This window comes from Mus musculus, chromosome 2 (assembly GCF_000001635.26).
Source record: "Mus musculus strain C57BL/6J chromosome 2, GRCm38.p6 C57BL/6J".
Classification (NCBI taxonomy): domain Eukaryota; kingdom Metazoa; phylum Chordata; class Mammalia; order Rodentia; family Muridae; genus Mus; species Mus musculus.
The window spans coordinates 152,765,575-152,778,906 of NC_000068.7; the positions used below are offsets into that span (position 1 = coordinate 152,765,575).

The 13,332-nt window shown below is 47.1% G+C and overlaps 1 protein-coding gene across 1 annotated transcript in view; it reads right to left on the reverse strand.

The window, feature by feature from the left end:
* The window catches only part of Bcl2l1 (BCL2-like 1), a 75,072-nt gene that overhangs the window by 6,843 nt on the left and 54,897 nt on the right, over positions 1-13,332 (reverse strand). The window contains exons 3-4 of the mRNA NM_001289739.1: positions 1,743-1,885; positions 81-189 (exon numbers count right to left, since the gene is read on the reverse strand). Of these exons, the coding sequence (NP_001276668.1) occupies position 189; positions 1,743-1,885 (144 nt within the window). The 3' untranslated portion in view covers positions 81-188. The remainder of the gene's footprint in view (positions 1-80; positions 190-1,742; positions 1,886-13,332) is intronic.

Here is a 13,332-nt window from a genome sequence, read left to right on the forward strand (position 1 = left end):
TTCATCTCTGGCATTACACACACACACACACACACACACACACACACACACACACACACGAAAAGGAAAAAGAAGCTTGCCTGTGATTCCAGCACTCACGATGAAGATCAGGCAGGCATGTCTCTGAGTTTGAGTCCAGTTTGCTCTACAGAGTGAGTTACAGGACAGCCAGGGCTACACAGAGAAACCCTGTCTCGAAAAACCAAAAAAAAAAAAAAAAAAAAAAAAAAAAAAAAAAAAAAAGAAGCCTTGAGGTGGGATCTGATTTGAAGGAGACCACAATGACTGAAAAAGGTTCTGATCAGAGGGAGAAGTGAGAGGTATGTTGTAAAATAGCTGAGGAGCTGGGTACACAGAGCCCCACTAGATTGTGTTCCAAGCAGGATGGGGTAGCGTCGGTGTTTGGGTCGTCCAAGGAAAGGATGCTAAGAAGGAATTAGTCATATGAGATTTGAGGGCAATGATTGTGCGGGATGGAGCTGGAGGGAATGATAGTCCCTTAGTCTGACACCTGGGGTGGGTGGAGACCCAGAGCACTGGAGGTGGGGCATCCTTAAACCCAGGGTCTCTACACAGTGGTTTAAATAGGCTGATTGGGCAGGGAATGCGGCTACTGAGCATGTACAAGACCCTGGGTTCAACTTCTAGTATTCCCCCCAAAAGAAACAAAACAAAACAAAGAAACAAAAAACAACCGGGGTCTGATTAATACAGAAAAGATCACGCTTACACAGGAAGGTAACAAGTAGACACAAAGGGAACTTTAAAAGTTCCCTAGAAGAAGCAGTGCTCTCTTCTGTGCTGGGGGATGGTTTCTTAGGAGAATGGATGTGGAGAAGTTGCGTGGGTGCTCGGCCACAGCTGTTCTTAGTTACTGGGCTGCAGGACAACCGCAGCTGCAGGGACTGAGGCCGGTGGCCGATGGAACGAGGGCATCTGTTGATGTGAGGTTCAACGTGGGGGAGCCTCTACCCCGGGAGAACTGCAGGGGGCCTCGAGGGCGCTGACAACTACTCAGCTCTGCGGCTGGGATGGTGATCTAGACTAGATGGACACACACAGGCAAGGAACTTTCTGCCCACCGTGCTCTCGCCGGCGCCCTCTACCGGCAAAACTCGGCATCATCTCCTGAGTGCAGGTCCGACGTTGAACTACAGGAGGCCCACCAGGATGAGGAAAATAGCCCGTTTCTCTCTCTCCCCTCCCCCTCTCCTCTCCCCCTTCGTCTCCCTTTCCCTCTCTCTCCCTCTCCCTCCCTCTCTCTCCTTCTCTGCCCCTCCCTCCCTATCAATCTATTTTATCTATTTTGGCAGGGTCTTTCTATTTATCTAAGCTGGCCTCAAACTCTTGAACCTCCTACCTCAGTCTTCTGAGCGTGGGTGTGCACTTGCATCTGAGAGGCAGCAGAGTGCTAGCTGGTCTCTGGCATTGATAGGCAATCCTGGAGAGATCAGTGGGAGCCCTGGAGAACACAGTGCCCAGCAGAAGAGCTCTGCTTTGGCCAAAATCGACCCACTCCCGGCAACCCGGGTGTTTGTTTGTTTTTCTTCTTCATTTTCTTCCTTGTCTTGCTTTGTCTTACCATGTAACCTTGGCTAGTCAGTAGCCTGTCAAGTAGACCAGGCTGGCCTTGAACACGTAGAAGCCTCCTGCCTTGGCTTCCTAAGTGCTAAAGGCATTTGCCACCTTGTCAATCCCAAACAGGATCATAGGAGCTCTAGCCTGGCTAGTCTTGAACTTACTATAATAGCTGAGGAGGGCCTTGAACTTCCGATCCTTCTGTTTCCACCTCCCAAAGGCTGGGATCACAAACGTGCTCCGCCACTCCTGGCACTTGAACAAGCCTTCTGAAGACAGATCTGAGGGGTGTACCTCCACTCACACCCTGAAATGTCAGAGGAAGGATTTAGGGAAACAGTAACAGCAACGATATTCATTCAACCAATAAATCTGCATACCAACCATGTCCCAGGCTCTGGGGCACAGCCAATGAGATAGCCGACTAGGATAGTTAACTCTGGTATTGTGAATCTGAAAGTCTGGCCTAGGAAAAGGAACGTTAACCAGATGGCCAGTCTAGTAAACCAGCGTACAGAGGGGTACCAATAAAGAAGCCAAGTGGTATTTGGATGGCCAATCAGGGGCTTAGTCCAGAGGGCTTCCCTGAGGAAGTGTTGTCCATTATGACGGATGACCAGATGTAAGCTCAGTCAAAGAGGCTAGGTAGAGAGAGGCAGGGTAAAGGCCCCCTGGTGGTGAGGTCTATTATATGTTTGGGACATAGAGGCAGCCAGTAGGAACAGAAGAGACAGAACAAGAAAGGCGGGAGCAGACAGTCCTCTGAGACCTACAGGTGCTGCTGCTTTTACTGAGGAGGCGTGTTTGTAGGAAAGCATTCGAGGAGCGATCCGAGGAGGTGTCAGGACTAGAGCACAGCGGCTCTCTGGTCCCACAGTCCCCTTTATCACTCGCTGCCTTTGGGCCCTCAGTGTGGGAGGAGAGAGGATGGGTAAACTGGTCCCACCCTCCAGAACTGCCAGCTTATCAAGTAGGACCCACAGGTGGGAGTAATGAGGTAGAAATTCTAAATGGGCCTGGCGGTGGTGGCACATGCCTTTAATCCCAGCACTTGGGAGGCAGAGGCAGGAGGATTTCTGAGTTCGAGGCCAGCCTGGTCTACAGAGTGAGTTCCAGGACAGCCAGGGCTATACAGAGAAACCCTGTCTTGAAAAACCAAAAAGAAATAAGAAAAGAAAGAAAGAAATTCTAAATGGGGTTGGAGAGATGGCTCAGTGCACTGACTACTCAGAGCACTGATTGCTCTTCCTGAGGTCCTGAGTTCAATTCCCAGGAACCACATGGTGACTCACAACGATCTGTAATGGGATCCATCTGGTGTGTCTGAAGAGAGCAATGTGTACTCATATACATAAAATACATAAATAAATCTTTTTTTTAAGAGAAAAGAAATTCTAGAAATAATTCTATCACAGCTGGCATGGTGGTGCCCAACTGTGATCTGAGCATTTGGGAGGCTGAGGCAGGAGGGTTGCAAGTTCCTAAGTCAACCTGGGCTTCATGGTGAGCCCCCATCTCAAGTAAACAAAGAAGGAAGAAAGAGAAAGAAAACAAGCTGGCTTGATGATTGGTATATTTCAGCCCAGATTTGACTCTGCTTCTCCGGCAGCTGTTTAGACATAGCTGAACAGGTTAAATGTGCAGGCAGGAAAACTTGTTTGTTCAGTGAATTACGAGGGAGTGATGTTACAGGACAGAAGAGAAAATTGTCAAATGTGGTTCAGGGGGAAACTGCGAGCTGTACTGCAGTCTCTTCGACAGCAGCACGGGCGTGGCTCTGTGGTGGATCCTGGATTAGAACTTCACCGCCACCATCCGAGAGAGAGAGAGAGAGAGAGAGAGAGAGAGAGAGAGAGAGAGAGAGAGAGAGAGAGAGAGAGACTATGCCACAGACAATTAACATCATCTAGCTCTTGTCTCCACTGTCTCCACTCTTGCTTGTGGATGCCGAGGCTCTCTGAGGCCATAGTTATGGGTCACTGTTTTGCTTTTCAGGGGCAGCCATGATAATCTACAGGCTAGGTTTAAACAATGGAAGTGTGTATTTTCACTGTTCTCGAGGCCAGAAGCTGGGGATCATGGAATCTGTAAGACTCATCTCTCCAGGCCCATCTCCAGGCTTGCACATGGTCGTGCTTGTTGTTCCGTGTGCTTAAGCTACTCTGGTGTCCCTGTGAATCCGGGTCTCCAGTTCTCACAGCAACAGCAGGCAGATGGGCTAGATGGGACAGGAGCGCTTGGGGCTTCCCTCTGTCATTCCATTTGAACTTAGGGTTCAGAGTAGCCTTGGAGTTACCATCCTCCTGCCTCAGCCATCAAGCATGTGCCAGCCGCCGCACTCAGTTATTTAGGTGCCTAGGAATCGTTCTTTCTTTTCTTATGATTTTACATATGTGCATGTTTACATGTCTGTTACATACGAGTAACATGCAGAGGCCTGAGGAGGGTATTAGGTCTACTGGAGCTGGAGTTACAGATGCTCAAAGCCTCTTGATGGAGGTGCTGGGAACCAAACTCTGGTCTCTGTCAGAGCAGCGGTGCCATCTCTCTCACCTAAGGAGCCGGTTTGTGGTTTTGCTGGTTTGTCTTTTGTCGTTGTTGTGACAGGACTCGTGGAGGCTAACCTGGAACCTGGATGACCTTGAACTTGTGACCCTCCAAGGGCTGGAGTTAACAGGTCAATCCTGTCTCATCAGCACGGGTGTGATGTGTGTGTGAGAGGCAAGCACTCCACCAGACAGCCACACCTACCTTTCCTTATCTACAAAAGCAGCCGCTTTCTGAGGCGCTGAGGGTGAGGAGTTGGAGATGTGGATTTGAGGACTATGATTGAACCCATAGCTGGGCTCAGGTTTATTCCATGTGGGCACCCTAGTCATAAAAGAGGAATGAGTAGGGACACTACTCAGAGCTTTGTGGAAACACTGTAAAACTTTGTTCCCTTTTTGTTTTTTGTTTTTAAGTAGTCACATATGACATGCCCCTTATGGCAGCCCTTGTTTGTCAGCAGGTAGAATATACATGTATAGGCTATCCACTGCAGATTCTTTTTTTCTTTTTTTTCAAAACATTTTTAAAAATGTTTTTAAATTTATTTTATGTATGAGTACTCTATCTGTATGTCACTTGCATGCCAGAAGATCCCATTACAGATGGTTGTGAGCTCCATGTGGTTGCTGGGAGTTGAACTCAGGACTTTTGGAAGAGCAGCCAGTGCTCTTAACCATGGAGTCATCTCTCTAGCCTGCTTGTTTTTTTTTTGTTTGTTTGTTTGTGTTTTTCGAGACAGGGTTTTTCTGAGTAGACCTGGCTGTCCTAGAACTCTCTCTGTACTCCAGGCTGGCCTCAAACTCAGAAATCCACCTGCCTCTGCCTCCCAAGTGCTGGGATTAAATTGTTTTTTTGGTTGTTTTTTTAAATTTATTTTTATGTACATTGGTGTTTTGACTGCATGAATTTCTATGTGAGGTTATTGGATCCTCTGGATCAGGAGTTACAGATGACTGCGAGCTGCCATGTGGGTACTGGGAATTGAACCTGGGTCCTCTGGAAGAGCAGCCAGTGCTCTTAACTGCTGAGCTATCTCTCCAGCCCTTCATCTCTCCGGCCCCCTTTTGGGTTTTCAAGACAGGGTTTCTCTGTGTGTAGATCTGGTTGTCCTGGAACTTGTTCTTTAGACTAGGCTGGCCTTGAACTCACAGAGACCCACCTGCCTCTTCCTCCCAAGTGCTGGGTTTAAAGGCAAATACACACACAGTAGGATCTGTGGCATGAAAACAGTAGACATAAGGCAAGGTTCACTCATGAGTACGGCAGGTAAAGCTACTCAATGCTTCTTTTTGTATTATTTATTTACTTATTTTTATGTACTGCTGAAGATGGATCAGGGCCTTGTATATGTCGTATATGTTACACACACACACACACACACACACACACACACACACACACACGAAGCTGGCAAACCTGTTTTACTGGGAGCAGAAGGGATTCTATTCACAGAGGTACCCTCCATGGAGGTAGCAGGACACTTTGGCTTGACTTCTGAGATTACACAAAAATGGGATAATTGTCCAACAAAGCCTGATGTAATTTCTAAAGATGTTGTTGTTCTTGTGATCAAGAATTCTGGCCTTGGGGATGGAGAGATGGCTCAGCAGTTAAGAGCATTGGCTGCTTTTCTAGAAAAGCTGGGTTCAATTCTAAGCACCTATGTTGCAGCTCACAACCATCTGTAACTCCGGTCCCAGGAGCTCTGATGCCCGCTTCAGGCCTCTGCAGGTACCAGGGACACACATAGTGTACAGAGACATTCAGGAAGTATACCCATATATACAAAATAGTAATAAAAATAAAAGAATTGTGGCCTTTTTCTTGTTGGACTAACAGGTGGTGACTTAACTCAGGAACTGTCCAGCCCCTCCGATGGATGGCTACAGTTAGGAATCTGAGGTTCTGCTCTGAGCCTTGTGATAAGGCGGAGGAACTAACTGTAGCCGCCTAGATGCCAAGAAAGCCCAAGGTTACCAAGAGCAGGCTAGAAGACCTGCCCTCGCTCCAGTGAGCACAGCAGCAGGTCAAGTTAACCTTGCATTACAGTCTTGGGGAAAACATTTTCTTAAATGACCAATTGTGTCCACATCAGAGCTGGGCAGAGTCCGACTCTCTGGGCAGACAGCAAAGGAGACCGACACAGTGGTTCAGCCTTTGTCTCCACCTCATGTGTCCTCAGCTCTCTACATCAAGTGCACGGTTAGCCACATGCGGTGGCACACGCTTTTAATTGCAACACTCAGGATGCAGAGTTTGAGGCCAGCCTGGACTACACAGCAAGTTCTATGCCAGACAGAGCTACACAGTGAGACCCTACGTCAAAACAAAACAGAGTAACCCGCTCACCTCCTCAGCCAAGAAGCACAAAAGAAGGAATAGGAGCCCAGATGCAACCCAGATGCAACTCAGGTGGTAGAGTTCCTTCCTGTCCAGCATGCATGAAGCTGTGGGTTAGGTCCAAAGGACTTTTTTTTTTTGGGGGGGTGTCTTTTGAGACAGGGTTATCCTTTGTAACAGAGGCTATCCTGGACTTACTTTATGTACCAGGCTGGCTTCAAACTCATAGAGATCCTCTTGACTCTGCCTCCCAAGTTCTGGGATTAAAGATGTGCATCACCACACCCAGTGATCTTAAATCTACACTCTTTCAATCACAGCACTTAGGGGGCTGAGGCAAGAGAAACCAGAAGTTCAAGGTCATCTTTAGAAGTACAAAGGAAGTTGGAGGCTACTTGAGACTCTCTCAGCAAGACAAAACAAATAAAATCAACAACAGAGGGGAGCTGAGGAATTCCATAATCCCCCTTGAGGCCACACCCCAAAGATCTAGGGACATCTGATAAATCCTGCCTCATTGTCTTAGTCAGGGTTTCTATTCCTGCACAAACGTCATGACCAAGAAGCAAGTTGGGGAGGAAAAGGTTTATTCAGCTTACACTTCCCACATTGCTGTTCATCACTGAAGGAAGTCAGGACTGGAACTCAAGCAGGTCAGGAAGCAGGAGCTGATGCAGAGGCCATGGAGGGATGTCCTTTACTGGCTTGCCTCCCCTGGCTTGCTCAGCTTGCTCTCTTATAGAACCAAGACTACCAGCCCAGAGATGGTCCCACCCACAAGGGGCCTTTCCCCCTTGATCACTAATTGAGAAAATGCCTTACAGTTGGATCTCATGGAGGCATTTCTTCAACTGAAGCTCCTTTCTCTTACCACTTAGCCTGCTTTGGGGAGATACACATTAAGGTAGAGATAGGTTACCCTGACAATTCTGATGTAGTGGTAACTTGCCAGGAGAATTCTTGAGCATTTTATAAGCATTACATGGGATACCACCACCATGGTGGGTGTGACCCTGGTGTAACCACTTTGGTTGTCACTGTCCTGGGGATGAACCCAGGGCCTTGCACATGCTAGAAAGAACTCTATCGAGTTCTATCTCCACCTCCACAAATTTGTAAACCTCTTGCTTCATTCTCCCAAGTGCTGGGGTTACAGAATATACTACCATGCCAGATGCCCCACCCCCTACTTATCAGGTAAAGAAAGCCTGGCACTTAGAGTGACTTACTTACCCCAGGCCGTCTGTTGCAGTCTTGCTCCCAAATACTATACTGTTCTCTGTCCTTGGGCTTAGCTGCTCTGCTCCACCTATGAGGTGAGCATAGCCGGAGGTGGGAAACCCATCTCTTATGGCCATGCCTTCAGTGGTTAGCTGTGCAGCGTGGCCATCAGTGAAGACCACTATCAGTGAGGACCACTCGTTCTTTATAGTTTGTCTTGAGGTGGCCTGGCACAAAGTCTAGGGTAAAAGTGACCTCTGCCTAGGCCACAGAGATGACTCAGTGGTTAAGAGCACTGACTGTTCTTACAGAGGACTCAGGTTCAAACCCCAATGCCCATATACTTCACAATCATCTCTAATTCCAGTCCCAGGGGATCTCACACCCTCTTCTGGTCCCTTCAGCCACTGCACACAGCCCAGCACTGGGGAGGCAGAGGCAGGTGGATTTCTGAGTTTGAGGCCAGCCTGGTCTACAGAGTTCCAGGCTAGCCAGAGGCTGCACAGAGAAACCCTGTAAAACTCTCATGTGTGTTTGTAAGGTGTATTTATTTCTGTGTGGACTTGTGCTGAGGCCAGAAGAGGACATTATGGTGGGTAATTATTCAATTAACCATGTTCATGTTAGTACTAGAGATTTAACCTCGGTTCCTCATGCATGCACAGCAAACGTCCCAACCCACCACCAGAGTCTTTTCCCCAGATCTCCACTACCTAGTTATTTCTTAATAATATTTTATTATATCTATGTATTTCTGTATGCATGCATGTGTGCGAGTGTGCAAATGCCATAGACCCACAGTGCAGAGGTCAGAGGACAGTGTTGCACAAGTGTGTTCTCTCCCTCCACTGAACTCAGATCCTTAGCATGGCAGCGCGCTTCCTCACTCCATGAGCCATCTTGTTACTCCTCCCCACTGTTATTTGCATCTGATGCTAGATATTATTGCAATGCAGCTGTAAGCGCTTTTGGGGATGGGGCTGTTTGCTTTTGTATTTGTTCAACGTGAGCCTGACCTGGGACTTCCTGAGGAGGGTCACTTCTTTCTGAGCTGCAAGTGCAAAAACCCTGCAATTGACAGGCTGCTGTTAAGTTTATATTACTATTTATTTCCAGCAAACACTATTCTTTCTTTATATCTACATTCTTTTTGTTTTGTTTTGTTTTTTCTTTTTTGTTTTTTTTTTGGTTTTTGTTTTTGTTTTTGTTTTGAGACAGGGTTTCTCTGTATAGCTCTGGTTGTCCTGGAACTCACTTTGTAGACCAGGCTGGCCTCGTTCTTATTTTCTGAGTATTTTAAGAATGGTGTTTTCAACTGGGTGGTTGGTGGCATCACACACCTTTCAGCTTTAATCCTGGCACTCAGGAGGCAGAGGCAGGTGGAGCTTTGAGTTAGAGGGTAGCCTCGTCTATAAAGCAAGTTCTAGGACATCCAGGGCTACACCCTGTCTCAAAAGAGGCATTTTCAATTTGTAAGATCATCTGGCTAAAATTTTATAATATGACTCTTTAAATTCCTTAAGAATTCACAAGGACCTTTATGTTGAAATTACTCATATGTAAGCTTACTGGAATGAGATGGCTTAGATGCTGAGAATAAATACTTTATGTGCTCAGCTCTCAAACATCAATGTGTGGATACTAAGTGAAAAAAATCAAAGAGCACATAATTTAGTTCACATACCTTCATTTCTTTCTTTTTGTGGAGGCATTGAGCATACATAGGGTGGTAATGGTGCACACCTTTAATTCCAGCACTTGGGAGGTAGAGGCAGGCAGGCCTCTGTGAGTTCAAGGCCAGCCTGGTCTACATAGTGAGTTCCAGGCTACCATAGTGGGCCCCTGTCTGGAAAACAATGCAGTGGAGTTATGCCTTACATCCCAGCCATTTTTCTGTTCCTTTTGTGGTGGACAAGAACGGCCCCCACGGGCTCATCTGTATGAAGGCTTGCTCCCCAGTTGATGAACTATTTGGGAAAGATTAGGAGGCGTGGCCTTGTCGGAGGTGGTGTGTCACTGGAGGTGAGCTCTGAGTTTCGAAAGCATATGCAAAGTCCAGTGTCTGTCCCTCTGCCTGCCACCTGGGAATCAGGATATCTGGAAAGTTCTCAGTTACTGCTCCAGCACCATGCCTGTCTGCTCCCCAATATGAGATAATGGACTAACCCTCTAAAACCGTAAGCAAGCTCCCAATAAAATGCTTTTGGGGGGGGGAGGGGACAGTAGAGTTGGCTTAGTGGTTAAGAGACCTTGTTCTCTCAAAGGACCCAGGTTTTGAGTCCCAGCACCCACGTGGAGGCTTACCACTTCCTCTGGCATCAGACATGCATGTGGTATGTGGTGCACATATGTGCATGCAAGCAAAACACTTATACGCACAAAATAAATTTTAAAGAAGTTGGGGTTTTTGTTGTTTGTTTGTTTAAATAAGAGTTGCCTTGGTCATGGTGTCTCTTCACAGCAATAGAACGTTACTGAAGATGCCTTTCCCTGCTCTCATGTAGCAAGCTGGCCTAGACCTCAATATGTAGGGGAGGATGACCCTCAACTTCTGGTCCTCCTGCCTTTAGCTCCTGAGTACCGGGATCATAGGCAGACACTCACCGCTAACAGTGTGGCACCAGGATTTGAAATCAGATGTTTGTACTTGCTAGGCAAGCATTACCCACTGGTTATACTTCCAGTCCCAGCCCTCATTTCTTTTTTCTTCATATGAAGGGAAAGTTCTTGTTTTTCACCTCATGACACAGCTGTGATGATAGAGACAGAAAAGTCCAAAGCAAAATGTTTTATAATTAGAAAAAAAATTATTCTTTTTCAAGGGTGTGTGTACCATAACATGTAACACTCAGAGGCCTACTGGCTTAGACCTCGGGTTCCCCTCCTTCCACCATATGTGGTCCTGGGGAGTGGCCTCAGGTTGCCAGCCATGGCAACAAGCATCTTCCAGCCTTGGCAACGAGCATCTTTATTCGCAGAACCATTTTGCTGGCCTGCATACTGAAGCTGATCACCAGCTGCTGGGTTTACATGGCTTGCTAATTTTGAAAATCTGTTTGAGTAGTTGGCCACAGCAGCTCACACTTTTAATCCCAGCACTCAGGACACTGAGACAAGAGGGTTGCCACAAGTTAGAGGCTAGCCTGAATGACACAGTGAATTCCAGAGCAACCTAGGTTTAGAGGGAAGGTATGGCTAAGCATCACCTAGCACAGTCCAGGTGCTGGGCTGGGTTATGAGGACAGCAGAAAATGAAGAATCTAGTTAAGTAGAGAAACAGTACATAGGCTTTTGGTCCCAGCTCTGTGTGGTGGTGCAGGAATGCTGTGGGCGTACTGTACTACTGATTCCATGGGAGCTGTGGGAACAGATGCTCGTGGAGGAGTACCATCCTTCATGGGTTCTCATCCAGTCAAAGCAGGGAGGAGGGAAAGAGGGAGGACTCTAGCACAGAGCTGCAGGCACAGCTACCAAGAGACATTCAGGTAGCTAGCCATTCTGATCAGAATAAGCCCCCAAATCAGGGACCTGGGGCTTGGGGAACCATGAGAGAGATGTGGGTTTGCTCTTTGTATGTGTGCTTCACTGTTTCTCAAATGCCATTGAAAAGTCAATTTGGAGCTGGGTGTGGCAGCTCGTAACTGTAATGCCAGCACTGGGGAGGTGCAGGTAGGAGGTGATTCTTGCTTCTACAGGACATGCTGGGATATAAGAGACACTGTCTTAGAGTGTGAGTGTTCTGCTTGTATATATTTATGTGCACCATGTATGTGCCTGGTGCCCTCAAAGGCCAGAAGGAGGTGTCAGATCCCCTGGAACTGTAGTTATAAGCAGTTATTCACATGTGAATAGGGCACAATTTAACAGAGAGCAACTTTGGGTTTATACTGCAATTACTTCATTGAGGACATCGGGTATTAAATATTACAGTTAATGGCTAGGAGGTAGCTCTCAGTTGATAGAATGTCAGCCTAGCACACGTAAGGCTCTGGACTTGATCTTTAGCATCACCCCCTCCCCCTCAACTCCCAAAAGCCTTTTATTTTGAAACAGGATCTTACTATGTAGCTCTAGCTGGCTTTACATACCTTTAATTAATCCTAGTACTCAAGAGGCAGAGGCAAAGCCAATCACTGTGATTTTCTGGTCAGCCTGGTCCAGGCGAGCCAGGGATACATGGTGAGACAGGCTCAAAACCAAAAACCATTATTGTGTTTTGTTTGGTTCTTGTTGATATTGTTTTTAAGACAGAATCTCACTGGTCTCACACTTGCTACATAGCCAAGTCCACCTTGAATTTCCAACCCCCTTGGTCTCTGCTTCCTGAGTGCTGGGATTATAGGTCTGTGCCACTACCCCCAGTTTGCGTAGTGCTGAGGACTGAATGTGAAGGGCTTTGTACATACCACATGCATATCTGATACCCATGAAGACCAGAAGAGGGTGTTGGATCCCCTGGGGATGAATTATAGATGGATGTGACCTGCCATGTAGGTAGTGGGAATCGAACCCATGTCCTGAGCCATCTCTCCAGCCCCTAAATCTTTTTAAGAAGTTCCAACTACAGAACCAACACAAGTTGTCTCTGCCTCCTTTTAAAGGGGAGCCCAGGGTCCTTCAGCCAGTTCCTCCAATAGTGTGATGGCATGTCTACCATTGGGATTTGATCTGGGTAAAAGTTTTGTGAAAGCCAAATGAGGTGGCTCACATGTATAAATCTCAGTACTTGCAAGACAGAGGCAACAGGGAATTCCAGGCCAGCTAAGGAGACAGAGCCAGACAATATCTCAACCTCCCAAATTGTGGACACCCCCCCAAAACTTTTGTGGAATATTATATAGCTTTAAAAAGGGGTGGTGGTGGTGGTGATGGAGAGATGGCTCAGCAGTTAAGAGCACTGACTGCTTTTCCAAAGGTCCTGAGTTCAAATCCCAGCAACCACATGGTGGCTCACAACCACCCGTAATGAGATCTGACGCCCTTTTCTGGAGAACTTACATATAATAAATAAATAAATCTTAAAAAAAAAAAAAAAAGATGAGTCGGGCACTGGTGGTGCACACCTTTATCCCAGCACTTGGGAGGCAGGGGCAGGTGGATTTCTGAGTTCGAGGCCAGCCTGGTCTACAGAGTGAGTTCCAGGACAGCCAGGGCTACACAGAGAAACCCTGTCTCAAAAAACCAAAAAAAAAAAAAAACCAAAAACCAAAAACCCAAAGAGGATGAAGTATGTTCTGATTTGCTTTGGAGTTGCCAGTGAGTGCATTGGCATTTACATGTGGCTATTGCGTCTTTGACTAGTTATACAGAAGAAGACAGAAGGCTACTTATGCTCACCATTTGTAGCATTTGCTTGTAATCCCGGCACTTGGGGAAGAGAATCTGTTCAAGGATAACCTGGGCTACATAGTGAGGTCCTAGCTCAGGAATAAGGTAGACAAAAAATGCCCCCCAAAAGGCTGTAGGATCAAAGCATGTTTTACGCATGTATACTTGTCTATCTGAAAGATGCTCTGGAAGCACATGGAGAGTCTGGAGAGGGTCCTTGAGTGGCTAAGGTAGGGAGCGGTGACTGGGGAGTCGGGGAGGGAGCAGCCACCACAGGTGCTGCTGTGAGAGGGAGAGGTGAGTGGGCGGCAGGAG